Source organism: Nyctereutes procyonoides, unplaced genomic scaffold, assembly GCF_905146905.1.
Source record: "Nyctereutes procyonoides isolate TBG_1078 unplaced genomic scaffold, NYPRO_anot_genome, whole genome shotgun sequence".
In the NCBI taxonomy this organism is placed as follows: domain Eukaryota; kingdom Metazoa; phylum Chordata; class Mammalia; order Carnivora; family Canidae; genus Nyctereutes; species Nyctereutes procyonoides.
Window position 1 is genome coordinate 736,383 of NW_026575139.1, and position 27,360 is coordinate 763,742.

General features: G+C 67.8%; 1 protein-coding gene across 3 annotated transcripts; it reads right to left on the reverse strand.

The window, feature by feature from the left end:
• Nucleotides 1–3,087: 3,087 nt before the first annotated feature.
• On the reverse strand, nucleotides 3,088–25,957 carry ASPG (asparaginase). Of its 3 annotated transcripts, XM_055304282.1 has the most exons (16): nucleotides 25,778–25,956; nucleotides 19,759–19,867; nucleotides 19,006–19,117; nucleotides 17,086–17,211; nucleotides 16,704–16,787; nucleotides 15,623–15,749; nucleotides 11,893–12,005; nucleotides 10,725–10,907; nucleotides 10,522–10,635; nucleotides 9,897–10,013; nucleotides 8,902–8,997; nucleotides 8,560–8,723; nucleotides 6,346–6,432; nucleotides 4,188–4,287; nucleotides 3,886–3,948; nucleotides 3,088–3,310 (listed from the first exon to the last, which is right to left on the reverse strand). In XM_055304282.1, the coding sequence occupies exons 1-16, from the start codon at nucleotides 25,857–25,859 to the stop codon at nucleotides 3,290–3,292; spliced, it is 1,698 nt and encodes a 565-aa protein (XP_055160257.1). In that variant the 5' UTR covers nucleotides 25,860–25,956; the 3' UTR covers nucleotides 3,088–3,289. The 3 variants fall into 3 exon arrangements, with proteins under 3 accessions (XP_055160257.1, XP_055160258.1, XP_055160259.1); XM_055304283.1 differs by lacking the exon at nucleotides 3,886–3,948 and having other exon boundaries at nucleotides 25,778–25,957; XM_055304284.1 differs by lacking the exons at nucleotides 3,886–3,948; nucleotides 4,188–4,287 and having other exon boundaries at nucleotides 25,778–25,957.
• Nucleotides 25,958–27,360: the final 1,403 nt, after the last annotated feature.

The window sequence follows — 27,360 nt, forward strand, 5'->3', positions numbered from 1 at the left end:
CAGGGAGCTGCCCACGGAGGGCACAGAGGGGCTTTAGGAAGGAAGGTCTGGGCCACCGGTGGGGCTGCGCGCGTCGTTGAGCTAAGTCCAGGGCGCTTCCGCCCCCCCCCCCCCCCCCGCGCACACGCACCAGCCCCCCCGCCCCCAGCCGAGGGTCCTCCGCCCCCCCCCCACCACACCGACCCCACGCGAGGTCGCAGCGGCCTAGTTGCCAAGTTCGAGGGACACGGGACATTTCCACATGCGCCGTGGGCAGTTTACCTGTCACCGCCCTGCCACCTGAGTGGCAGAGGTCTTATTCTTTGCACTTTGCAGTTGGAGAAACAGGCTCGCCCAGGGGACGTCACTGCTCCCAGGCTGAAGGCTCTGGGGGGGCAAGGGGGAGCCACGTCTCCACGCCCAGCACCTCTGCTGAGTCCACAGGCCTGTGTCCGGTGCTCGTGCTCCGGGTCAGACACTGGGGCGGGGGTAGGGGATGCGACCCGGAGGGGGAGGTGGCGCAGAGGCACGTGACCAAGGAGCAAGGAGCAGAGCTTGGGCATGTCTCCCCGTCACCACCGCCAGGGCCATCACCACATGGGTGGGAGCCCCCCCCTCTCCTGTCCCCAGCTCCCTGGCACAGCCCAGGCTGGGGCAGACCCCTCCCTATACACTTCACCCTCCCCCCAGTGCCCTCTCCTCATCCAGCAAAGGTGGGTCACTGGGTCCCGCATCAAAGGGGACTGGTGAGGTGAGGGTGACAAGGACAAGAAGCTGTGCTTCCCACTTGCACCGTGCCCAGAAAGGGAACTTCCTGTCCTGAAAAGAAATCAGGTGAGCTGTCCCCAGGAGTGGAGTGGCCTGGGTGCCCTGACTGGGACGTCTGGCTTTATGATGGGAAACACTGGGTACCGCAGATCGTGGCCTAAGCGAGAGGGAGACAGGTTTCCCAGAGATGACCCTGCCATCCGGTGGTTTGAGAGGGGCCGCTGGGAGCCAGACCTCACCCAGCGAGGGATTAGTGGGTGCGAGCAGTGCAGCTGTCCAAGGAGTCGGGGCCCCCCGAGCCCCTCTCCGCACCTCCCGTGGTTCCCTCCAGAGGCGAGGAGGTTGCCCCAGTGCCAGGCGGGCCCAGAGCCCAGCTCCGCCGTGTGCCGACGCACAACCCAGAGCGCAGGGCCTCAGTGTCCCCGGCTGTAGAGCGGGAAGGAAGATGAACCGGCCCCTCCTGGAGCGTAGCAGGGACGAGGCGACCTAGCACACGGCGGGAGGGGAGCCCCCAACAGGGTCCCCGCGTGGCTCTCCCGCTGGGTGGTGTGTGCCGGGGCCTAGGCGACGGGCCCTTGGCCGCCCTGCTGCCGCTCCGTGATTCTCAGAGGCGCTCGCCTCCAGTCCAGACTGGCCTCTCCCCAGGAATGACAAAATGGCTCTGAGGAAGCTTCCAGGCATGCTCCCGTGACTTTCCAAGCTTCCAGACACACGCCCTGTCCGGGAGCCATGCCTGGTAGTGTTCTGTGTCCCACAGGTGTGTGCAGGCCACAGACCGAGAATGGGGGCCTCTCCCCACCTGCCCAGCTGGCAGGAGCTGGCAGTGACCCACTGGGGGAAAAGCCAGATGACCATGTGCCCTCCGTGGGACACCCAGGACACAGTGGGAGTTTCCGCCCCGGCAGGATACCCATCCCAGGATCCAGTGGGCACTTCTACACCGGCAGGTTGACACCTGCTCTGGGAGGGTGCCCCATGTGGGCTGATGTGAGCCACCTGCAGCTTTCACAATCTGGGGCTCCCCGGGGTCTGAGAGAAGTGCTGAGTACTGAGTGGCCGTGAGCAGCAGGCTCTGCCCCAGCCCCTGGCAAGCAGAGCCCAAGGGGTGGGGGCCTCCGGAGAGCTCTGGGTTCTGGGGACAGAGCGGCGGGGGGCAGGGGCGGGACCCGAGACGCAGCCTCCTCCCTCCTGGCCTCCACCAGGCTTCCGTCCAACTGTCCCACCCCGCCGGCAGCCACCCCCCGACTGTCAAGCCCCGAGCCCCCTTCCTTCCCCACACACCCCACTCATGGGGCCTTCATCAGGGTGTGGGGCAAAGGCTCCTCGGGACCAGCCATGCTCATGCAGTGCTCCCTGGTTGTGCAAGGCCCAGGCACACCCGTGTCTGGGCGAGAATCTGGAAGGCTGCCAGCCAAGGTGCCAGCCTGGGCCTGGGAACCGGGCTGAGAAGCCTGGGGGTGCAGGCGGAGCCACCCCCAGCCCGGCCCACCTGGGAGAGGTCCCAGCTGCTTGGTGGATGCCAAGGGCGAGCTCTTGGGGGTCATGCTTTCGCCCAGCATCTACAGGGCACGTGCCCTCAGGCTGGGCCCGGCTCCCCGGAGCCTGCAACCCAGGGGCCAGACGGACACACGGATGGGAATCCTCCTGTGGGCAGTCAGAGGTTCGAGGTAGCAAAGAACCGGGACAGGGGTACCCCTCACCCCCATGCCCCCTCCCTGCCCCCACACTCCTCATGCTCAGCAAGGAGGGCTCAGGGGTCCTCAGCCTCTGGCCGGGCCAGGCCTGGAGTCACATGGCGGTGGCGGGCCTGAGCCCAGGGGTGCCCTCGCCCCACTGGGCTGCTTATAGCTGGGACAGAGCACCGGCCGGGGTACCGACAGCTGACTCAGCCCCAGCCAGGCCTCTGACAAGGCTCAGGGCCGTCCCCCGCCTTGAGAGCCACCCCGACCCAGGGCCGCCACAGGTCACCCCCTCACGCCTCCCCGAGCAGGACTATGGGCATGGGGCCAGACTGAACCCCGCACGCCGCTCGGACAGCGACTGGGATGGACCCGGAGGATTAGCGAGAGGGGACGGTCCCGTCAGCACAAGGGGAGTCCAGGCAGAGGCTGCCCCTAGGAGGGGCCTTTAAGCTTCGAGCATGAGAAGGATCGGAGCAAAGGAGACGGGACAGGGGTTGTCTGGAGAGGGGAGCGGGAGAGGGCCGGCCCGGCTCACACACCTCCGTCCTGCTGCCCCCGAGACGACCTCCTGGGGTGCCCTGTGACCCAGAGCCTGGGCGCGACTCCCCACACACATACCCACGGTCCCGGGACCCAGAAGCACCCGCTGGAGCTGGGCTTGGGGACCGGGGGAGGGGGCCCCGGAGAGACTTTATTGCCACTCCACCCCACAAAGACTGTCTTGGAGATGGGATGGGACACAGTCCCGGCAGTGGGGGCACATCTCAGGCAGAGTCACCGGCCGGGGTGCCCGCGATCCCCTCCAGCAGGTCGCAACCGGAAGTCGTGGCTTACACCGCAGCAGGACAGCTTCAGGTCAGTCAGACACCAGGCAGGACTTCCTGAAAACGGGAGGTCTCCTGAGACCTCTCTCCCGAGGCCCAGGTAGCGAATGGGGCAAGGGCAGACAGACAAGCCTGGGCACCTCCCCGCGGGGGCCCAGCCTTCTGCAGGGAGGGACCCGAGGACCTGAGCAAATCGAGGCAGACTCGGGAGTCTTCTGGAGGCCCCGGGGATGGCCTGGCCCACCTACCCTGGGAGGCAGGGGGAGTGCCCGGCCCGGGGGGGGGGGGGGGGGGGGGGCAGGACGCGCCACAGAGGGATCTGAGGTCCCCTCGGGGCTCAAGGAACTTCTTGGCTGGGGCCCTCCAGGGCTGTGGGAGGGTGCGTCACAGAGTGGCCTGACCGGACAGCATGCAGGAGGTGTGAGTTGACCCTTCCTCCGGGAAGCCCTTCCTGACTGCTCCCTCCAGGCATTTTCAGCTGGCCCAACGGGGGGGAGCTCCGCAGGCCTGACCCGCTGTGACCCGTCAGGCCTCTGGCTGCGTCCCCGGGACTGGCCCTTACACGCAGGCCCTAAGCCAGGGTCCAGCCTCACGGGGAAGCCCCAGTCCCTCGTGGGGCAGAGGAAACTCACAGGTGCCCCACCCTGGACGTGCTGCAGAAAGGTCACCACTTCCAGGTTCCCGGCCGCCTCTGCCTGTGGGAGGGAGCCTGTGACCAGCAGCAGGGCCCCTGACCCCCACCCCCCCCACCCCCGCCCTGCCTCCCACCCACCAGGATGCCTCCCCACAGCTCTGCCCAGGGAGGGGCCTGGGGTGGGAACGGAGAGTAGGAGTCTGGGCACTGGGGGTAGGGGTGGAGGAGGGAGAGCGGGTGGAAGTGTCGGGAGGCCTTCCTGGAGGAGGTGGCCTAGGAGAGAGCGGCGCAGACACTCACAACAAGCAGGGCACTGCGCCCGTCGTAGCCCGGCCGCCCCAGGTCAGCCCCCGCCTGCCACCAAGACCGAAGGCCTTCAAGGTCGGCCCTGGCCGCCAGCCTGGGAGGGCAGAGCAGGGGAGCGGTCAGAGCCCCAGGCACTTCCACCAAGCCAGCCCCCGGCCCCAGCATGGGGGCCCCCAGCAGCGCCCCACGGCGGCAGGGTGGGAGCGTGGGACTGACTCCCGGGGCCAGCCAGTGGCCTGGAGTCTGGGTTCACCCAGTGAGGGTGACGGTGACTCAGGTCAAGGGCACAGGCATGCACGCACTCACACAAGCATGCACACGCGTGCGCACATGCACACACACCCCACAAGGAGCGCCACGGGCCAGTTTCATGTTTCACAACACAGCCGTCCTCGGGCGGGGTCGGCAGAGGCAGGAGGGAAGTGTGCGACAGCCCCGTGGCTCACACAGACACGCAGGAGACGGGGCCTGGGCTCCGCAGGCGGCGTGGGGGGCCGGAGCCCACCTGCCCCGGGGGAGGAGGAGGAGGAGGAGAGGCCCTCACCAGGTCCTCCTCGCCCCCCGCCCCTCTCCAAGGAGCCCGCTCCCCAACCAGGGCCGGGCAGGGAAGGAACCGCTGGCTGTGCCAACCAGGGCAGGGGACGCTGGTGCAGGGGGGGGGGGGCGGGGGGGGCTCTCCTCCCAAAGGGGCGCCAGTGACTCCCTCCCGGTCAGGAAACAGCAGCAGCCCCCAGAGCGGCACTGAGTTATTTCTAGGGTGAATCATGCTGGATGGCACCGCCAGCCCCTCCCAGACCTGTCGCCAGCCTCCCACACCAGCTCCCACAGGCTCGCCTCTCGGCGGGGCCCCCAGATCCAGCCAGGCGGCCCAGGTTGGACGCGCCCTCCCCCAGGCAGAGCCCTGGACACCGCGGGGCCTGGCTACCACCGCCCCCCTCTGCCTGTTTCCCGCCTGGCCTCGCAATCCTCAACCAAGTCCCATGGAGTCCTCTCAGAGCCAAGGCCAATGGCTGTGAGTAGCCCCCTCCCCCGCCAGGCCCTGGCCCCTCCCCTGCTAGCTAGGCCCTGGCCCCCTCCCCTGCTAGGCCCTGCACCCCCTCCCCCCCACTAGGCCCTGGCTCCCTCCCCTGCTAGGCCCTGCACCCCCTCCCCCCCACTAGGCCCTGGCCCCCTCCCCTGCTAGGCCCTGGCACCCCCCAGCTAGGCCCTGGCACTTCATCATGTCCAGGAGCCCACCTTCCCCTGCCACCTGGGACGGGTGGGGGCTGGGTTGGCCAGCAGGGTTTGTCCCCCGAGAGGCCTGAGGCAGGGGCCAGTGGGGGCTCTCCACCTCACCCCACATGTAGAACTGGGACCCCCCAGGGTCGGCTGAGGCTGGCACCGAGGCACAGGGCTGGGGGAGACCGAGGCCGGGGCCAAGGAGGCCGGAGCTTCCAGGCCCCCTTCCCGTGAGCGCACTGTTCAGCCCGCCTCGCTCCCAGCTCCCAGCCCGACAGCCACGGCTGTGACCCGCTCCCCACACTTCGGGGGGCCTCCCGGGGCTGCAGAGCGAGGCTGCCTCCAGCCCCCCCAGCCCGGCTACCACCACCCCCGGCCTCGCCTCCTGGACAAGCCTCTCCTGACCTCCGCGCCTGTCTGCGCTCCGCACCTCGGCCCTCGGCCCTGGGGCTGCTGACAGGTGGCGCCGAGGGCACCGCAGCACGGGGAGGGGGTGCCAGGGGTGGACGAAGACGCTGCGCTCTGCGGCCCCCTCCTGTCCCACTGCCAACACCCTCACGGAGACCTCCAGGGCCCCCCACTCCCCTGCCCCTGTCTCCCCGGGCCTGCTTGTGTCACCCGGGGCACCTGTGAGGTCAGAGGCCCGCCAGCAACGGGCTGTGGGGTGTCGAGGCAGGACCGCCGCTGACCGTGGTCAGTTTAGCCCATGGCAGGGGCCAGGCCCACTCCGGTGAGGCCCGTACCGGGAGGACAGACGCAGGAGGCCTGTCACCTCGCCTGAACAGGGTCAACCCCCGCATCCGCCCCAACCTCCAGTGGCCAGACTGGCACGGGGTGGGGTCTCCTCCCCGGAAGCCCCCCCACCCGGCTGGCTGTCCCTTCCTGGAGCCCCGTGCCTGCCTCCCGGAAGCACGGGTACACCTGCAGCCCTCACCTGCACAGCTCCGTCCCCGCGTCTTCCAGCTCCCGGGGGGACAGGCAGGCCCCAGCTGCCCGCAGCAGCCCAATGACACCCCGATGCCTGCCACGAGAGAGTGTGCTGACCGCCCGCCCAGGCAGCAGCTGCTCCATCACGCCCCCGCCTCCAGCCCCCGGCCCAGGCCAGTGCCGTGCCCCTCCACGCGTGCAGGGACCTTCCCCGGGCGTGGTGGGTCTGCAGGGGGGGCCGGGCCGGAGGCACCCCAGCGCTTGCCCCATGCTGGGGAGTCAGCCCCGCTGAGCAGCTCCTCTGCCCACACCATGAGGCCTCTGCCATGGTCTCCCCCAGCCCCCATCCTAAGGGCCCAAGCACGCCCACGGGCCCCTGGGGGCAGCCTGGCCCCACTGCACACACCAACCAGGGTTGGGCCTGGGGAAACTGAGTCAGCTGGGCCTGCACTCTGCCCTTGGAGGCGAGGTGGGGACGAGACACTGGTGGATAAACGCAAACAGTAGGATCCCAGAGTAGGGCCCTGACGTCTGGGTTTCCAGAGGCTGACTGGCCCAGGCCAAGCCTGGAGCCACCCCCTGGGCGTGCGTGGGATGGGGCCGAGGGTGGCGGCTGGGTCGGGGTGGGGGCTTGTGCAGCGGGGGCCGGGGTGGGCAACGAGAGGGAACAGAATGTGCAGAGGCAGACTCACGCATGACTGCCAACCGGGTCCCTTCCCCCGCAGTGTCCTTGTACCATAAATTGCACGGTCACCCACTTTTAGGAAGGCTGGAGAGGAGGGGGCCCTCCCAGGCCTGCCCTCCCCACCCCGAGAGCCCTCTAGGGCACAACAGGTCCAGGCCCAGGACTGAGGCCTGGAGATCGAGGCTGGGAGACCGGTTTGGGGGGGGGCTGCTGGGGGGGTGGGGTCAGGGATGAGGAGGCGGGACCGGACGGTGAGCTCATCACCATCCACCCACGACCAAGGACTCAGCCTGGAATCGCAGCCAGATCGCTGCAGCCCCTCACCCCCATCCTGGGAACCGCCTGGCCCCGTGCACGGGTGTGTGTGTGTGTGTGTGTGTGTGTGTGTGTGTGTGTGTGTGACATGCCCCCCCCTGAGGCTCACACACCCTCAGCCTCTCTCCGTGGGACTCGCAAGCACTTGCTGGCAGGCCGAGTGCCCCTGGGGAGAGGACCCCGAGGAGAGGCCAGGGGTCTGGGGACTGCGCGGATGCTAAATAAGCCGACAAAGGATTCAACACAGGAGCTGTGACTCCTTCCTGCCCCCCGACACAAGCACGGGCTCTCACACCGAGGTTCACGTGTGTACACATGCACACGCACGCACACACACATGCCAGGCCAGGACCGTGCCTTTAAAAAGCCAGGGTAGGGATCCCGGGTGGCGCTGTGGTTTGGCGCCTGCCTTTGGCCCAGGGCGCGATCCTGGGGACCCGGGATCGAGTCCCACGTCAGGCTCCCGGTGCATGGAGCCTGCTTCTCCCTCTGCCTGTGTCTCTGCCTCTCTCAATCTCTCTCTCTCTCTCTCTCTGTCTCTCTCTGTGACTATCATAAATACATAAAAATTTAAAAATAAATAAAAATAAAAAATAAAAAAATAAAAATCCAGGGTATAGGGGGATCCCGGGTGGCTCACTGGTTTAGCGCCTGCCTTCGGCCCAGGGCGTGATCCTGGGGTCCCGGGATCGAGTCCCGCATCAAGTTCCCCGCAGGGAGCCTGCTTCTCCCTCTGCCTGTGTCTCTGTCTCTCTGTCTCTCATGAATAAATAAATAATGTCAGGGGGGCCAGCTTGGGGGAGGTCCCCCACCCGCCGTGCTGGCTGAGCCTGCCCCCCGAGGGCACCGGTGCCCATCCCAGCCTAACACCTGGCACAGCGTAGCCTGCTTCACACCTATCATGTGCAGGAGCTGGGACAGGGGCTTCTCCCCTTTCCCCGCCCTCCGGCCTCACAGGTGTGTGTAGATGACTTAGGGAACACGCACTCGACCCCTTGTGCTTCGTCCGTGTTTTTCTTTTCTAAAACTCTGAACCAGGGTCTTGCTGGACCTGCCTGGCCGAGCTGAGGGGTCGCCTCCTCCAGGAAGCCCTCCCTGTGTGGTGGGTGGGGCTCTCAGAAGCACATGTCCGCTGTGTCACCACAGGCAACCTGGCGGCCCTCTCTAAGGCGGCTCCACCCTGGCCCCCCACATGGTGCCCCGGCCTGTGCGCCCAGGTACCTGCCCTTCACGGCCAGCAGCAGCGGGCTGAGTCCGTCCTCATCTCGGGTGTCCACAGGCACCCCTCTCTGCAGCAGCATGGTGACCGCCCCGGCCTGGCCTCGCCGGGCGGCCGCGTGCAGAGGAGTCTGACCGTTGAAGTTCTCTAGGCTCAGATCGCTGCCCTGGGGTGACGCAAAGGCATGCCACCTGCCGATGGGGGCTGGGCGGGGTCCGGGCGGCCGTGGGGGGACGGGGAGGGTCAGGGTGCACCCGGGAGCGGGGCCTGGCACAGCCCGGCCGTCCTGCACCCCCGGGACTGGTGTGGCTGGGGCCGGCCCCCGAGGGGCGCGGGGGCCTCACCAGCTCCACAAGCGCCTGCAGCGCCTCCAGGTTGCCAGCGTGGGCCGCGGCACAGGCCAGACCAGGCAGCAGAGCGTCCCGCAGGGCGTCGGCCTCCTGCGGGGAGCACAACGGGGCCTTCAGCACCTGCCCCGGGGGACACGGACACGAGGCCACCATCTGGCTCTGTCCTTCCCAGCTGTGTGCCCGGGGCAGGCCACCCACCCTCTGAGACCACCATTGGGGACGGAGAGACAATCACAGCAGGCACCCAGGGCGGGGGAGCGTGGGACGGGGTGCTCAGTCCCCCCACCTGGAAAGAAGGGCACGACACCCCAGAGCTCCTACGGGGCCGTGCCGGAATGCCCTGGGGCGTCTGGGAGCTCCCCTGAGGCCAGAGGGCCGGGAATCCCAGCAGAGGCCCCCGGGGGCAGCCCCACGCTCAGCCCAGCAGCCCGGCCGGCTGACACAGTCGCCCTAGCAACGGGCCGCACACATCCCAGCCCCCGTCTGACCATGGCCTGTCCCCCCCGCAAGTGGCCGTGAACAGGATTGCAGCTGCCCGTGCCGGGCAGGCGGGAACGGCCACGAGTGGCGTGACCCCGGGCGGCACCGGGCTGCAGTGCCAGGCCCGGACGCCTCACCCTGAAGCAGCGCCCCGGGCGGGAAGGTGCAGGGGGTGTCCCAAGGCCAGGCTGCACCACAGGTGCCGGAAGACCCTGCAGGCGGCTCCCTCCCCTTCCAGCACCCAGGACCCAGGCACGTGAGGCCTGGCCACGCGCGATGGCCCACCGGGGGTGGGGCCACATTTTGCCCGCGTCCACATGCTGCAAAGACTCCGCTAACCCGTCCGGGCCCCTCCCACGTGCTGCTCCCCGCCTGAATCCCCGCAGACCGACCCTCCACGGGCCGGAGCCGGGCCACACCGTGCTTTTCTGCTCGTGCTGGAACGACACTGGCGAGGGCTGGTGCCTGGCACGTCCAGCCGGGACCCCAGCACCCCCACTGGGCAGTACCTGGCTCAGAGCGAGGAGCTGGGCAACCCCCCGACCCAGTGTGCTGCAGCTCAGGGAGGGCCGGCGCTCGTGGCCCGTGGGCAGCGTCATCTCCCCCCGCAGGTCCCGGGCCAGCAGCTGGGGGAGGAGAGCGCGGGTCAGGAGTGCTCTGCGGCCCCGGAGCCCGGACCAAGCTGGCGGCCGGGCACCCCAGGGCATGCGGGGAGGGCCGCCCTGGGCCCGAAACTCCCGACCCTCCGGCCGGAGCCTAACCCCAGCCCGGTCCATCCCACTAGGCTCAGTCTCCCAAGGGTCCTGTGGCCTCTGCCAGGCTGGCGGCGTCTGAGGGCCCCCGGGGAAGGGTGGGGCCTGAGGGGATATCCTGGGAGCAGCGTGAGGAGCCTCAGCCCCAGCCGGACCAAGGCTCCCCGAGAGAGGGGAAGAACAGGTAGTCTGGGCTTGGGGCTCGCAAGGGGTGGAGGGGGCCCCCGAGCCCCCAGGGAGGCCCTGCATCCCTGCCCCCCTTCCAGACCAGGCACGCACGCCGCTGGGCTGGCTGGCCCCACCGTCTGCCCGAGTCGCACCCCTGCCATGCCCTGGAGCTCTCGCACTCGTGTCCCCACGCCCACAGCCCAGCGGCGTGTACCTCCTTCCTGCCGTCCAGGCTCAGCCCCGGCTGGCCCAGCACATAGGACAGCTTGGCCAGCGCCGCCTCTGACGTCATGTCGAAGCCTGAGATGATGCCGGCGCCCGCCATGGCCTGTGGGCAGAGGGGTGCGAGCCGGAAATGGGTGCAGGGTCTCGGGGCCCATGCCCTCGCCACCCCGGGCCCCGGCTCCCCGCCCCCACCATGCCGGCCGCGTAGTCGGAGGTCACGGCGCCCTGGAGGCAGTGAGTGCAGTTGAGGATGATGAGGCCTCGCTGCGCCGCCGCCTGGAGCTCCCCCAGCAGCTCGGGCTGCGTGGGCCCGTTCCCCGAGCCGAACGTCTCCATGACCACGCCCTTCATGGGGGGCTGCAGGAAGGCCCGGACCTGCGGGTGCGACAGGATGGGGACGCCCGGGCCTCTCGCCCCTGCGGCGGAGCCCACGGGCTTGTCTGGCACCTGCCCGTGGCCGAGGCTGCTTCCAGGGCCCTGAGCAGGCCCCACGGAGGGCCATGCAGGTCGCCCCCCGCCTCGACCCCCCAAGGGACACCGGGTCCCCTCTGAAAGGTCTAGGCCGTGGTGTGTGCTGACAACAGAACACCCCCCACCCCCCGCACGTCTGTCTCCAGGGCCCTTTGATGGCATCAGGCACCGGTTCACACACTGACCCAGGGCTCTGGGGCAGCACATGCCGAGTCCCGCAGGCTGGTGACAGGTGCCGGCCAGGCCCCCTGTGTGTGTGGACATGCCTGTGAAGCCACATCTGTCCACACAGAGGAGGGGCCAGGGTGCTCGGCAGGTCACAGCACTTGAGCAAGTGTCCTCTGAGCTGTGGTGCCTGCAGCCCCACCTCCCTGCAGCCTCACGGTGCCTCTGAGACTAGCACCAGCACCTCCACGCTTGACCCCAGGGTGCCCAGAGGTGCTTTGAGCTCAGACACCCTCTACATAATGGCCACGTGGCCTCGGAGCCCAGTTCACACGGCGGGCAGAGCTGGGCAGAGTCGGGCAGCCCGTGGCTCCGGGGTCGCCGGCAGGGAGTAAGCAGGGGACCACCAGGGCAGGCAGCCCCATCGGCCCCCGAGGAAGCCTGGACCAGGTGCTGTGAGTCCACAGGCATCTGCAGGGTCAAGCCCATGGGGCAAGTAAGGGAAGACTGGGCCCCGAAACCCAAGCTGGGGAGGCGGGGGAGGAGGTGGAGGTCCCAGGGATGCCTCAGCCCCCGAATGGCTCAGCCTTGGCCGTGGAGGCTGAGGAGCTTCATGCAGTTGCTGCCCCCTGCGTGCCTGTGGTGGGTGACGGGACGGAGTGGGAGGGCAAGCGCCAGGGAGCCACGGGGGCGTGGGGGGGTGCCGGGCTGGGCGGGTGCCTACCAGGGCGGCGGGGATCCCGGGGTAGAGGCGCAGCAGGCCCACGTCCCGCTCCATGCTGCTGTGCACGACCAGCCGGTCCTTGCCTCGGGCCTTCCGCACCAGCTCCCGGTTGACTGTGAGGGCAGAGGCGCGCGTGGGGCCCGGGGGCCTCGGGACAGCCAACAGGGTGCGGCGCCTCGGGCCCTCTGCGCTGCCCGGCCCCCGCTGGCCCGCTCCCAGGCCGCCCTGCCCTCCCCCCATCCTCCGGAGGGCTCCAGCCTGTGCTCGGGGCCCAGGGCCCCCGAGCGTGCGGGAACGGGCGGAGCGATGTGCGCACGGGCGTGGGGGCGCAGCTGCAGAGCCACACGCCGTGCGTGGTCCTGCGTCCCGGGACGGGTCCGACCGTCCAGCCTCGCCGGCCCCTGACCCGGCCCCCCCGCCCGCCGCCCACGGCCCAGCAAGTCAAACAGGGAACGAGCGAATGAAGAAATGAGCGAGTCTTCCGGACCCCTCAGCTTTGGGGAAGAAAGCCTCCATCTGATTGACCCCAGTCTCGGGGGCCCCCCCAGGCCCCGTGGAAAGCGGAGAGGCAGATATCAGGGTCAGTGCCCCTCAAACCCGACGCATGGAGGAGCCTCCCTGGCCGGGCTCCCCGTGGGTCGGGGGTCACTGCTCCGCCAGGACCGAGCCGCGGAGGCCCCCCCTTCGTGCATCCCGCTCCGGGGGAGGGGGGGTGGGCAGCAGACCCCGCCTGCGAGCCCCTCAGGAGCCCGGCTCACCGCCCCCGCTGTCCATCCTGGGCACAAGCCCGCTGCTCAGGGCGGAGGCCGGGTGACGATGGCCTCAGGGGACACTGTTAAAGCCTGTCTGAGGGGGCAGGGGCCGCGTCCAGTGCAGGGCCCCGCGGCGGGGCCGGACCACAGTGCCGGGGAGGGGTCTCGGGGAGCCTGCCAGGGCGCCTCCCTACCCCCACGGGGGTGTCAGCCTGCGCCTCCTGCTGCGGCCACCCGGGCAGCTCGCGTGTGACAACAAAGCAGGGACCATTCCGGACCCAGGCTGCCCCCTCGCGCCGCATCCCGGGGGCGCAGGGGGCCGGGCAGCAGGAGGGGCCCCGCAGCGACCGTCAGCAGGGAGAGGCGGCCTGTAATTTAGGGCCGTGGGACCCATCTGGGAGAGCAGATAAGCCGGCGGCGGGGTGGGGGCGCTGCCACCCGCAGGAGTTATGGCCGCAGAGGGGGGCTTATGGAGACAAAGCGAGCCCACGTCCCCGAGAGCCGTGGAACCCCAAGTCCCTCCTCCAGGGGAGCCGAGGCAGGAAGGAGGGTGGTAGCAGCATAGCGTGGGGTGCAGACCACCCCCCACACTCTGTAGGTGGCGACCGAGCCCCCTCCCTGTGTCCCCACAGCCTATGGGGCAGGCCCAGCACCATCACACACCCCTCAACCCCCCAACAAGCCCTGTCTACACTGGCCTCACGGAGGGAAGAAAAATGCAAGGGAGAGTCCTGGCTGGGCTGGGCTGGCGGCATCTCCTCCACCACCTGCAGCGGGAGAGTGGGGGTCGCCCCTGCCAGCTCCGAGGTCCCCTGTGCCCTCCCACGCCCCTCCCCAGCGGTGCCACCAGCCCTGCGCTGGGCAGAGCCTGTGTTTCTCAACACCAGGTGCCCGAGGGCCCCGGGGCCTGACCGCCACCCTGGGGCAGCAGGGCCGAAGGTTCTCACACCCCGCACGGGCACCCTGGCCCGCGAGCAGCGATCGCAGGGGGCCGTGGGCCTGGGGCTCCAGGGGCGGCCTCAGCCCTGCGCCCACCCAGCTGCGGGGGGCCCAGCCTGCCTCAGCGTGCCCTGGGCCCTGCGGCCTGCCCGGGCTTGGTACGGCACAGACAGCCCCGCCACCCCGGTGAGCCGCTCCGCGCCTGCCAGCGGGGTGCGTCCCCGGAAGCTCGGCTCCCGAGTCCCAGATGAGGTGTGACTCAGTCCCCACGGGGGAGCCGGGCCTGCAGCGTGGCCGCCCACTGCCTCGTGCCCACCCCTTCCTTCCTCCGCGGCCGGCACCAGGGCAGGAGGGGCCGAGCACCCCCACTGCCCCCCAACACCAGCAAGGAAGCCCACCTGTCCACAGCCAGCACATGGGCCATCTCCTCTGGGAGCCCCCCCGCCGACTGCTCCGGCCCTCAGCAAGCAGGTGGACGCCCCCCCCCCGCCCCTAGAGCCCTCCCATCCACCTGGGGGCTCTATTGTAGGACTCCTGGAGGGCCCTCGCAGATGGGGGGGTGAGTACGGGGAGGGGGTACAGGATAAAGCCACCAGAATGGGGGTCCGGGCCCGGGCTGAGCGGACACCTCGCTGTGGGCCCCCTATGCCTCACCTGCCCACCCTCTGGCCTCCTGCTGCCCTGGCCGGCTGCGGCCTCACAACTGCCCAGCGAGGAGCTGGGTCCTGCGCATCACCATGCTGGGACTTCCACGTCTGTGTGTCCCGCGGGGACCCCAAAGGCACCGGGGGCTTTTGGAGTTTCGTGACCAGCCTGCCCGTCCCAGGAAAGGGCCTGCTTCATCATCTGCTCTCCACGGGCGGCCAGCAGCACCGGCCAGAGCGCCTCCCCGCTCTTGTCCCCATCACCAGCCTTCCCGGAGAGGCTCCTGCCCTGCAGCCCCTGCCCGGCCTGGGCCTGGCGCTCCTGACCCCGTCTGTGCGGGAGCCTTCCGGGAAGCCCCCCGCCCTAGGGAGTCAAGGCCCTGGGACCCACGGCCCCTCCTCCCGGGGTCTTGATCTGTTCCTCCTCCTGGGGACATGGGGGCTGCTGCATGGAGACTCCCAAAGGCTCTTCTCGTGCCAGTCTGCTGGAACTGCCCCCACAGGCTGGCCCCCAGCCAGGCCTAAGCCCAAGCTGCGCAGTCCAACCAGAAGGGCCACCTCAGCCCTGCAGGTGCTGGGCTCCCGAGTCCTGCCGAGGCAGCCCCGCCTCTCCACGCTGAGCCCACCTGCAGCAAGGCTTCGAAGCCCGAGAGCCCCCAAAGCAAGGCTGGTCCTGCCCGGCCCCGCAGCCCCCACCCCCCACGAGGTCTCGGGACAGGATCCCGCAGCTGCGGGGTGGGGACAGATGCCCAGGCCGGCATAAGGCCCAGGACCTCCCGGCTCAGTCAGGGAGTGACATGGGGCACACCTGGGGGCTGCTCTTAGGCGCCAGGGAGTGGGAGTGGAGGGCCGGCCAAGCCCACTGTGGACCCAGGGAGGGGCCAGGAGACCACCGGGGACACGGCAGGGGGGCGGACACCCTGGATGGAGAGAGGGCAGCCCTGAAGTGACTCCCCGGGGGCACTGAGCTCTGGGTCCGAGCACAAGGTCCGAGGCAGCCCTACACCCAGGCCCAGGGGAGGGAGGGACGGGGCTCCCGGGGGCTCCTCAGGGGCTGGGCTACCTGCCCGGCCTGGGACAAACAGGACTCCCAGGAAGTCCCAGGGAGGAGGTCACGACACAGGAGCCACGACCCAGGGGGGGCCAAGGTGTGTGGCAGGGTCACAGATGGTCACTGAGAGGGATTCCTGGGCTCGGGGTCACATGGAGGGCAGGTCCCCCAAACCTGCTCCTCCCCCAGGTCATCCCCTGGCTGTGAGCCGGGGCTACCCGCCACCACCTCTGGGCAGCCTGACTTTGCAGCCCAGGGCAGAGTAGAGCGTTGTGCTCCCTCCCATTCAGGGGGTGCCCCTCAACCCCAGACATCTCCCAGCCCTGGCTCCCCGCCCCACTTACTTAGGACGTCAGTGCCCACAACAGCCAGAGGGGGCAGGTTGGGGGAGCAGAAGGCCGCGAACCTGCGCGAGTCCACCTTGGTCACTCGGTTGCCCCGAAACAGCTGATTCTGGAAGAACAGACAGACCTGCGGGGGGCAGGGAGCAGAGGCTCAGCGCCGGGGAGCCCCTGTGCCCCGCTGCGCGGTGAACAGCCTGCAGACATCGCGGATGGGCCTGCAGGGAGTGGGGCGGGGGTTGGCCTCACGAGGGCCCGCACCCCTCCCCTCCTGGCCCCCGCTGCCCCCACCCCTGCTTCTCAGGGAGCTCCTGGTGAGCTCAGCCCAAGGTGCAGAGAGACCCCTCCCCATAGCACTGTGGTCCCAGCAGGCTCTGCTCCGGAGCCCAGGGGTGGGGGTCCTGGTTCTGTCCCCCGACTCTGAGCAGCCCCAGAGCTGCTCTCCCAGGGAGGGGTGGGGGCACCCGGCAGCGAGATGGTGAGCGGCACTTCAGTGAAGCCCCCTCCCCCGGGCTGGGGCCCACCTCCCAGCACTGGGTGCCCTGCAATGCAAGGGGTCTTGTAAGGTGTCCCTGCGCCCCCACATGAAGGGGGAAAACCAGCTCTGCAGATACACCCCGAACAATCTGCCTGTACTGCCTGAGACTCACCTGTACACACGCATTTAACGTGAATGTGACCTGGGGGGCCTGGGGGGCCTGAGTCGGGGAAGCGTCTGCCTTGGTTGGGCTCAGGTCGTGATCCTGGGGGTGCTGCGATTGAGCCCCACATCGCGGGGGGGGGGCCCTGCTCGGCGGGAAGTCTGCGCCTCTCTCTGCCCCTCCCCCTCCTCCTATTCGTGCTTTCTCTCAGAATAAATATATAAAATCTTTTTTTAAAAAAAACCTAACAGCAGCATTTCTGGGAAGTAAAATGTGGGTGGCTTTGTTTCCTTCTGCTTTATTTTCTGAATTTTTCTATGGTGACAGCATGTGTCATTTGTAAGACAAAAGGCAGATCTTTGAAACCCTGGAGACTCTTCCTCTGCGTGTCCCACCCGACAGTCAACCAGACCCCCACCGCCCACGCCAGGGAGGGGGGGTACCTCGGGGATCACGTACTGGCCGGCCATGAGCAGGGCCCCCAGCAGGTTCTCTCGGCCATCGTTCCACAGGGCATGGATGGGCACCTGGGGGGGGGGCAGGGAGGGTCTGAGGCTCACGCGGCCCAGGAGGGACAGAGACAGGGCAGCTGGGCAAGGCTGAGCGCGAGCCATGGACCCACCCCGGGATGCCAGAGCTGGTGCCGGCAGCACCCAGGGTAGTGACCCGCCTGGCAGCCAGCCCACGCGGAACAGGCGCTGCCTCACGGAGCCGCAGGGCTGAGCAAGAGGCCTGGGGTCTGGCCCGGGTCCCCCATACCGCTGACTCCCCCTGCGGCCTGGGGAGGGCAGGCCCTCATGCCCACCAGCCAGCCTGGGCCATTACCTGGGCGCCAGTGAGGACGACGGTTTTCTGCAGGTTCTCCAGCACGAAGGAGAGCACGGAGGCCGCGAAGGCCATGGTGTCAGTGCCGTGGATGACCACGAACCCGTGGTACTGCTCATAGTGTCTCTGAGGGGGGCAGCAAGCTTAGCTAGGCCTCCTCTGCGGGATGGGCCTCTTCCTGGGGACGGGCAGCTAGCTGGTCCCCTCCAGGGAAAGGAAGGAAAGGGTCCCAGATGCCCAGGAAGGGAGTCGGGGGGCTCTGGTGGGATCCTGGTCACTGCTGGAAAGCAAGCCCCTGCCTGGAGACCCATTCCTCGGCGCCCTCCCCACACGCAGGACAGCTTCCTTTCCTGACTGCGTGAGAGGCGTGGGCCTGGGGGAGGTGGCGTCTCTGGACACTCTCCTAGGATAGGAAGGTGTGCTCTAGACTTCTGGGCGGCCTCTCCTCCAGCTGATGCCTCGTCAGGGCTCGCAAGGACACTGGTCAGTGGAGGACCACACCAGAACTCAGCTCAGGGCTCCTGGAGAGCCCCTGGCTGTGTGGCCACTGGCTCGAGGGCAGGTGCTGCAGGGCTGAGTGAGCCTGTGAGCCCATGGTCCAGCGGGAGGGCCAGCCGTGGACCCAGGATGGGCGCAGGGCGTAGCCGGGGCTGGGAGCTGCCAGGGGACCTGGGAGGCTGGCTGGAACAGGGCCTGGCAGGACGCTGGTGTGCAAACATGGGGCAGAGTCCTTCCAGGTACAGCAAAGTCTAGAAGGTGCTCCCAGGCACTGGCCACCTCTGCAAGGACATCCTCTGGCCAGCACCTAGCAGGAGCCGAGGCTGGGCCTCAGGGGCAGAATTCCGGGAACCTAAGGGGTCAGGCCCTCCTGAAGGGCGCACCCTCCATGCCCATTGAAAGACCAAACCAGGCTGGCCCTGGAACGAGGTTGCCGAGCCGAGTGGCGGGCTGGGGCACCCTCTGCTGGCCACCCGGGGCACTGCCGCAGGCCGGTCGCCAGGGAGGCTGCACGGGGCTGGACACTGGGGCGGGACAGCAGTCCCGGGAGCTCAGCAAAGCGGTCAGGCCCCAGCCAGAGGATGCTGCTGGCCACAGGCCAGGGACACTGCCCCGGACTATGGCCACAGACATGCCCACTGTCGGCTAGTCCCATTGAGGAGCATCAGGACCAGACCCAGGGCCACACGCTATCCTGCTCACAGTGCAAGGGGATGTGCCCAGGAAGCCGCTCTCCCCACTAGGGCAGAAGAACACAAGCGTGTGGCTGGGGCTCGGCTGCAGCGGAGGGGAACCTGGGTGATGAGCCACCGAGGCTCCCTAAGAGGGGAGCATTTGGGCTGGAGAAGTGGGGGGGGGGATAGGGGAGGGAGGGGGTGAGAGGAGGACGTGGGAGGCAGTCAGGTAACAGGGCCAGGCTCGTGCAGGAAGGGGGCTGGAGATGATGAGGTTGGGCGAACAGAGAGGAAAGTGACGGAGGGGCGCTCTCCAGCGGGTAGGGGGGCCACACCGGGTGCCGTAAACCACGAGACCTGCACGGGGTTCTGTGCCCGAGCCTTTTACGGACTCCAAATCCACGAAGTCCCCCTTCAGGGAGGACCAGGCATGGAGCTTGCCGACCTTGGGGAAGTGGCGAGCATCCCAGCCCAGGAGGCTACCAGGACAGCTGTCCAGGACATTTCCTCACCAGGAAAGTGGACACGGCCCTTCCTGCCTGCTCTCTGCTCGCTGAGGGAAAGAGCCTCAGGAGCCTCACAGCTGAGGTGTGACCCGAGGACCCAGCAGTTTCCTGAAGCTGCCATTCTCGGACTTTCCCAAGTCTCAGGCCAGGCGGGCAGGTCCCACCCCCACAGAACCGGTGAGAGCTTCTGCAGCATTGGCCGGGCCCACCCTCCGCCCCGCCCAGTCCGCACCCTCAGCTACCTCGATGGTCTGGGCAATCTGAACCCACTCGGTGATGGTCATGTCACTGGAGTCAAAGAGGGGCTGGCACTCCAGCACCGTGTAGATGACTCTCTGGTCAGGGCTGGCCGGCCTGCGGGAGGCAGAACAAGGGCTGCCCCCACCTCCCTGGCCCCCACCGTTCCCCTGCACCCAGCTGGCCCCTGCACCCCGGCACCTCCCAGTGGGCTCGGCAGCATCCCGAGTACTGCGCCCAGCCTCCCTTCCACCCAGAGTCCCCAGGAACACGTCCCTTAGTCCTCAGGAGGTTTAAGGCCCGGCCAGGACAGGCTCCGAACAGTATGTCACCTTTCCAGAACCAGCTTTGAGAGTGCGGCTGGGCCTGGCCCCGGCTGGGCCAGGAGATGACCCCAGAAGGAGAGCCTCTGGCAGGAGGGAGACCCCTCTCAGCCTGACAGCCGTGAAGGGCACCGGGCGGCCTTGGCGGGGAGCTCAATAACAGAGGGGCCTTCACACTAGGGGCCAGCCCCTGCCTCTCTCCACGGGCTTGTGTCCCCACGTGGCCGGGGCCAGGACCTGGAGACCCCCCAGGTGGTAGGCGGACCCCCAAGGTGATGGGAGTCCAAGGCTCACTTGAAAGGGGAGCATAAGAGGACATCAGTGACCACAGCCTGCTCCACGGGCCCTGCGGGCACCATCCCATCTCAGGATGGCTCTACCCCTACAACAGCCAGTGGTCACCCTTGCCTGGGACCCCAAGGAGCCCACACTCACGGCAGCACCAAGGTGTCCTCAGGGAGGCCACAGGCCCGGGCGTGCTCTTCATCATGGAACATGGGCAGTGTCCTCAAGACAGCGGCCAGGCCCCTCCCGGGGACGAGCACTGTAGGCAGAATCCGGGTTGGGGGGAGTGTGGGGTCAGGGGCCAGCAGCCACCGCTAACGCCTGTGACCACTGGCTCCCCCTCCTCCTCAGGACATTTTCCCAACATGCTGGGGGCCAGGCCCGGGCAGGGGTCACAATCCGGGGCCACTCCACCCCGGGCCTGCCCCAGTGCACCCCGTCTCCGGGGAGCCCACACTCAGCCGAGCTTCAGGGGCCAGGCCCTCTCCCCCCTTCTCTCACAATGCAGCCCAGCGCACCCACATTTCCTCCCCACTTCCCAGAATGCCCACACCAACTGCTGCCTGCAGACGTACTGCTGGCTCTGCCTGCAAGTCCTTGGCCCCTCGCCCTTAAACCCAGCAGGTGCTTCACCCCAGCTCAGGTCACACCTCCAGGAAGCCCTCCTTGATGTGCGGGCCCTGGTGCCCTTTCCACGTCCCCCCGCCTGCCCTTGCTCCCTCGCTGGGCGGCATGTGACCCCTCAACAACCCAGCCCAGGCCCTCTGCCTGCAGCCTCCATGTCCCGCAAACATGCCTCTAAGGCCCTGGGCAGAAATGGTGCTGTGTTTTAAGAAAACCCTAAAAGGTCACTGGTGTGTTTCCTAGAAACAACCCCTGGGCAAAGGCTCCGAGGCATCAGGGTCCTGGCCTTTTGTCCCACCCTGCTCCTACCAGCACCATGACCTTGGACAGGGCAGCGAACTTCTCTGGGCGTCTGCCACGTGCCTGGCTGTGCACAGTGACGAGGACAACAGGGTCCCCCTCGGCGAGAAACAGCCCGAATCAAGCAAGACCTCCCAGAGCAGGGTCAGTGGCCGCTGGTCGCCCCGGGCCTCAGCTGTCCCCCCACTGCTGCTCAGCTGGTGAGCACAGCACCCCCTCCTCATCTCCCGAGCCCCGAGGGCCCAGGTGTCAGCAGGGCTGGGACCCCACAGGCGGGGCGGGGGGGGGGGGAGAGTCTGCGTCCGGGCTGGCTCGGGCAGTGGCGGGATTCAGCTCCACGCGGGTAGGACGGCGGCTCGCTGCCCCCTGCACAGGGATGGGGCTCGGCTTCCAGGCCACCCCCCTACATGCGTTCATCTCTCCAACTCGGCCTCTGCCTCGTGTCTTCCCTTCAGGGAGCCCGGAAGCGTGGTCGCCTCCCTGACAGGACACCCTCCTAGGCCACATGAGCGCCTGTGTCCCCAACAGGCTTGGGGCCAGGCTCCCCGCCCCAAGGACACTTAGGGAGAGCGGCTGGGCATCGGGCCCTCCGCAGCCTGCCCTGCAGCTCCCGGCCGCCCCCAGAGCCGAGCGGGTGGGCGTAAGGGGCTCCCGCGGCGCTTAACCCGTTACCCCAGCAGCACACCCCGTCTGTGGGCAGAAGCCCGCCGACCCCTGGGTCAGCAGGACTGCTCACGCTGCCCCCCAAAGCCCCCTCCATAGTCCACCTGCTCAATCCCAGGCCCCAGCTCCCACCAGCCCCCTGGCCAGCACAGGCACACTGGCCCCTCGCGTGTCCGTGGGTGTCTGGTGCCATCTCCCCAGCCGGACAGGGAGCCCAAGGGGAGGCACTCTGAACGACTGCCCCCGTGCGCACGCACCCCAGCAGGAGCTCCGCACGCGATTGCTGCAGGACGAAACGTCACGCCCACGGGGCTCAGTAGACACGGGACATGGGTGCAGGACCGCCACCAGCCTGGCCCCCCTAGACACCCAAACCTGAGCACGACATGTGTCCGCCTCCACAGAGGTCCGGACCCACCTGCCCTGCCAGCAGCGAGGACAGAACTTCGGATCCCAGGCACTGAGGAAGGCCGCCAGCCCCCCAGGCCCCCAGCTCCGGCGGCCAAGCTCCCCCACCCCACCCGCAGCAGGCTAAAAAGCAGCCCCCAAAGATGTCCACGTCCTGATCCCCAGGACCTGAGTGCGGCCTGAATGCAGAGCCTTCACGGGTGTGATGCAGTTAAGAGTCTGGACGTGGACATGACCCTGGATTTTGCGGGTGGGCCCTAAGTGTCCTTCTAAGCGGGAGCAGAGGGACACTGGATGCACAGAGGGGGCGGCCACATAAGGACAGGGCAGAGAGAGGCACGAAGACCCCGGCCGGGAAGCCTGCAGTGATTCGGCCACAGCCGAGGGCCCAGGAAGGACGGACAGGCCCTCACCCCCCCATGTCAGACCCTGCCTACAGCACAGGGGGCCACCCTCTCAGTCACTTGCTGGAGCGACCCCAGGACACTCACACGGCCACTTCCAGCTCCTTGGGGTGGACGGTGCGGGGGTGTCTCTGCAAACTGGGGTCCGTATACGGGGCAGGTGAGGTGGGGACACACTTGCTCTGGGTTTCATGGAACAAGCGTGCGTGGGGTCACCTCCCCCTGCAGCTGGGCTGTTCCTAGCCGACGGTGGGGCAGCAGTTGCCAGGGACGTCCTGCTGTGGCTAGGTGGGAAGGGGCAGGGCCTCAGGGCCCGCAAGGGCAGGACTCCCCTGCGCCCCCAGGGAGCACGTGGGCAGCAGAGGCGAAAGGGGCCCAAGTAAAGGACGCTCTCCTATCCTGCCCGGCACTGGCCTACCAAAGGGCGTGGGAAAACGTGCAGCCAAAAACCCAGTGGGGGAGCAGCTAGGAGAGAGTGTCAGGACACTGAGGAACAACACATTTTTCTGGGTTTTATGATATTCTTGGCTTTTTAAAACTGGTGATTTGGGCAGCCCCAGTGGCTCAGCGGTTTAGCACCACCTGCAGCCCAGGGTGTGATCCTGGAGACCCTGGATCGAGTCACAAGTTGGCTCCCGGCATGGAGCCTGCTTCTCCCTCTGCCTGTGTCTCTGCCTTTCTCTCTGTGTCTCTTGTGAATAAATACATTAAAACTCTTTTTTTTAAAAAAAATTAAAGGGATCCCTGGGTAGCGCAGCGGTTTGGTGCCTGCCTTTGGCCCAGGGCGCGATCCTGGAGACCCTGGATCGAATCCCACGTCAGGCTCCCGGTGCATGGAGCCTGCTTCTCCCTCTGCCTGTGTCTCTGCCTCTCTCTCTCTCTCTGTGACTATCATAAATAAATAAATTTAAAAAAAAATTAAAATAAAACTGGTGATTTGTTGTGATTTCCTTAATCATTCCAAGTAAATATCCACTTTCACAGTGAACTCTGATTTTGTAACTTGTATTGTTGTTCTCAACAAGCCCCTGCCCCCCAGGCCCCTCTAAAACCAGAACCTGTCCCGCCTGGTCTCGTCCTGGGCCACACAGACAGGCTGCCAGTCCCCCGCAGAGGCTCAGCTCCTGCCAAGCCTCTCGTCTGTAAGGGACGGGCTGCCCCCAGGACTGCAGATCCCCCTAGAACTGCCTGCTTAGGCTATAAAAATGTGATCTTGTGAGCATGTGAAAGGAGGTCCAGGCCGAGGGCTCCGAGGACTGCGGTGACCAAGAGGCTGTGGACATCAGCCCTCCCGACAAGGCTTGGCTGTAGGACGACCTGCGACCCCCCCCCCACTGCGCCCCAGGCTGTCCTGGCACATTCAGATCCCGGCCCCAAAGCTCTGCTCATCCTGCTACTGCTATGTCTGCAAGCGCCTGCGAGGGGCAGGGGGCAAGCAGGCAGGGTCACGCAGGCCTCTGATGCGGCTCGGCCTCGGGCTCGGTGTTAGCTCTTGACTTTGCTTTCGTGATGCCCCTTGACCTGTGACATCTCTGCTGAGCTCAGAGGGGATGGGGTCAAGGGGTGTCCCTCGCTTCCAAGGCCCCTGCCCTCAGCTTGCCGTCCTGACCTTTGGCAGGGTTTGGACACGCGGCGCCGTGTGCCCTGCGCGCCACTGTTTACCAGCAGGCGCACAGACGCCAACGGTGACGATCCAAACAGCTCTGCTGTGGCTGGCCTGCGCCCCTCGCCGCCCCTCGCCGCCCTCACCCGGCTGGAGCCCCGTCAGCAGTGCCAGGCGAGTTAATCATTGATGCTGGCCCCGATCGGAATTCCCGGGACGGGCCTGGAGTCCCGAGTTCAACAAGGCGAGCGGGGCTCGGAGAGGGCAGGGCCGTGCCCGAGGCCCTCAGAGCACGGCCTCCTGCCCCTGGCCTGGCGCCCCCATCCATCTGCATCTTGCTCTTGCCCTGGCATGGGCTGCTGACCTGAACCCTGGACACCTTTTTCACTCTGTACTCTACATGTTTTTTGCCCAAAAAATGCCAGTAGGAGATGTGCGTCCCTCAAGAACACTGAGAGCTAGTCACGGACTAGAGCAGGCCCAAGGACCCTGACTGGTCTCAAGGGCCAGGGGCTCGGGGGTTGCACGACCCTAGAGGGACAGCAGGGACCAGATCCCAGGCCTCTTCCTCCTTTGTCCTCGGGGGCTTAAGCCTCGGGCTCCCTGAAGCCTTCCTGATGAGGAAGGATTGGCAGCTGCCACGGGGATAGAGGACGCGCAGGTCACACAAAGGCAAAGCCCTCTGCAAGGAGCCAGGACATGTGCTGTGGCTCCCAGCAGACGAGGCACCCCTGCCCCGGGGCGGGAGCCCCCTGCCCCCAAGTCAACAGCTCAGAAGACCAGCTTCCCTGCCGGCTAGGGCAGGCTGGCTCCTCTGAGCTGGCTTCCAAGCACAAGAAGGCGCCTGCCGACCTCACCTTCCGCAGGCCAGAAGGCTGCAGTGCCAGAGCAGGCTGAGGGATTCTGGAAGATTCCTTCCCATCTGGAAGCCGACCCCCACACTCCTTCTTGAGTCAAGGTCTCTAGCTGACCTTCTGAACTTGTGACTTTGCAGCGTCTTTGAGAGAAGCAGCACCCGTGGGAGTGAGCCCAGGGCTGCCCCGGGGAACCAGGCAGGGCAGGGAGGCACGATGCCGTGCAGGTGGGACAGGGTTGGAGTCCACCTGTCCCCACAGCCCAGACCCCTGGGAGCTAGCGTTGAGCTCAACAGAATCGCAGCTGACCACGTGCCAAGCCTGGAGGGGCAGTGTCTGGGGTGGGCTCAGGGCAGCTCCCCCTCCCGGGCCCTCCCTCTCTCCCCTACCTGGGTCCAGGCCTCGTATCCTCAAGGGAAGCCTGGAGCCACACGCAGGGTCCTGCCCGCACAGCCGCCCGCAGCCCCGGGGTCTCCTCAGCAGACCTCAACCACACGCCGCTGCTGCTTTAACATCAGCCCTTCTTGGGCCCGTGGGGGCTGAGGGACCACAGCAGCATGCTGCAGGTGGGGTGTCACCCGGGGGACCCTCGAGGCTGCACAAGTTCAGCCACGAACTAGGTCGGGAGCACAGCAGCAGAGGGCAGGCCCCAGGCAGCCCAGCGGGGAGCCACGGGCAGGGTGGGCGAACAACCACGTCCCCCGGCAGGAGCCCCTCCAGGGCAGGGCTTACGCAGGCCTGAGTCCTGGGGCCCACACGCAGTGGCCCTCGAATGATGTCACAGATGGAACAGCAGGGGCAGGTGACGGCAAAGCAGCTGTGGGAGCCACCGACGAGGCGCCAGTGGTGTCTGAGCAGCTGCTTCCACGAGGCTGGGGGCTGCCCGGGCCCGCCTGGGGTAGGGGCATCCCGCACAGCACAGAACCAGGAGGAGCCTTTGGGGACGGTGCACGCCGTTTCCCACCGTCCCGGGCGCTGCTGCGTCGCCATCCCCCCCACCCCTGGGGGCCCTGCCTGCAGGTGCAGCTGGCCCCGGCCACGAGCTCCAGCCCCCAGGCCCTCACCCCCCAGCAGCAGCCACCACCACGGCGGCAGAGCCACGTCCTGCACCTGACCCACCGTGGCGGGAGGGGTGGGTTCCGCGGGGGAGGCCCGGACAGCCGTCCTGAGTGTCGGGGCAGGGGTGGGACAGCAGCCGGGGTCTTCCGCGGGCGGGGTGGCAGCTACGGCGCCGCGGAGACGGGCGGGGCCGGCCTGGGGAAGGTCCGGGCCAGGGAGGGACCCCACGGCCCTCCCCCTCGGGGCGCACTCACCGCCCTGCTCGCTCCGCATGCCGATAGTCCCGCCGGTGTAGACGGCCAGGAGCCGCCGCTCGGGCCCCAGCGCGCGCGCCATGCCGACCCTGCGCCGAAGGACCGAGGGGACCGAGGGGAAGTGGGGGCGTCCGCGGCGGGGGGCCGGGCCGTGCTGGGGGCGGGCGGCCGCGGAGGGCGAGGTGCGCCTGGAGGGGGCGGGGCCTGCGGAGGGGCGGGGCCTGCGGAGGGGGCGGGGCCTGTGGAGGGCGAGGTGCGCCTGGGGGCGGGGGCCTGCGGATGGGGCGGGGCCTGCGGAGGGGCGGGGCCTGCAGAGGGCGAGGTGCGCCTGGAGGGGCGGGGCCTGTGGAGGGGCGGGGCCTGCGGGGGGCGGGGCCTGCGCGGCCCGGGGCTGTCGGACACCCGCCCTGTGCGGTGGCCCCCGGGGCTGGGGTGGCTGTGGCACGTGACACAAAAGCCTCGGGCCTTACGGTTGACCCGAAGGCCCCGGAGCGCAGAGTGGGGGCCGCCCGCCCCTCCGGGCAGCGCCCTGGGTGCTCCAGCAAAGCCAGCAGCGCCCACCACACCCAGGGCGCGCTCCTTGGGGGTGGGGGGCCGGAGGGAGGTGCAGGGAGGGGACCCCTCCGGGCTAGAGCCCTCCCCCTTCCCCCCACCTGGAGGGCAGGGCGGGCCGGGCGGGCCTATCTCCGAGGGATTCACCCAGGCCAGCCGCGGGGCTGCTGGGGACCACGCCCAGCTTGCCCGGCTTGCAAGGGTGGGGGAAGCCCATTGTCTCCGGAGAGCCCGGCCCAGGCCGGAGTTTGGCTCCAGGGAAGCTACTCCGATAACTGCCAACAATGCGAGAGTAATTCCTGTCTAAGCACCGGCGAGTGGATTCTCTGCAGTCGCCCCCCCCCCACCCCGAGGCTGCCGGCTGCCATCAAGGGGTCCCACTGGTTTCCTGAGCCTGTGTGTCCACGGACACCAGTCACACGGGGTTAGGATTCCCCGAAGGTCCTCATTTTAACCTGACCCCCCCCCCTTTTTTTATTTTATTGATTTATTCATGAGACACAGAGAGGCAGAGACAGGCAGAGGGAGAGGCCGGCTCCCACAGGGGGCCCGATGGGGGACTCGAGCCCCGGGCCCCCGGGGTCACGCCCTGAGCCGAAGGCAGAGCCACCCAGGCGTCCCAACCTCATCCCCTCTTTACAGGCTTGTCTCCAAATACACAGGGGTCAGGGCTCACCCTGTGAATTGGGAGGGACACAGTTCCCCCCCTGCCCCCAGAACACCTGGCTTCCCTCCATTTTCTTGCTCTGGTCTCTGCTCTGGTTCTGCCAATGTGCCCCTGGGCAGCTCCCGGGGCAGTCCTGACACCTGCCTGCTCCCCCCCCGCCCCCCCCACCCCAGGGTGAGGGAGTTCCTCTGCCTGCAGGAGGCATCATCACCCTTTGGGGACACCATCCCTCAACCCACCCAGCAGCACCCTGGAAGTCCTGGGAAATAGGCGCCTGGGGCCCGGGCAGACCTTCTCTGGTGCTCTCCCACGGGTGGCCTGTCTCCCAGGCTGTGGGGCCGCACCAGGATCCTGCCTCCAAACC

Coding starts and splice junctions, on each gene's coding strand:
- ASPG (XM_055304282.1), bottom strand. CDS start 25,859: ATGGCGCGCGCGCTGGGGCCCGAGCGGCGGCTCCTGGCCGTCTACACC. Junction 17,212..19,005: donor AGATTGCCCAGACCATCGAG/GTAGCTGAGGGT, acceptor TGCCCCCCTCAG/AGACACTATGAGCAGTACCA. Junction 10,014..10,521: donor GCCTGGACGGCAGGAAGGAG/GTACACGCCGCT, acceptor CTCCTCCCCCAG/CTGCTGGCCCGGGACCTGCG.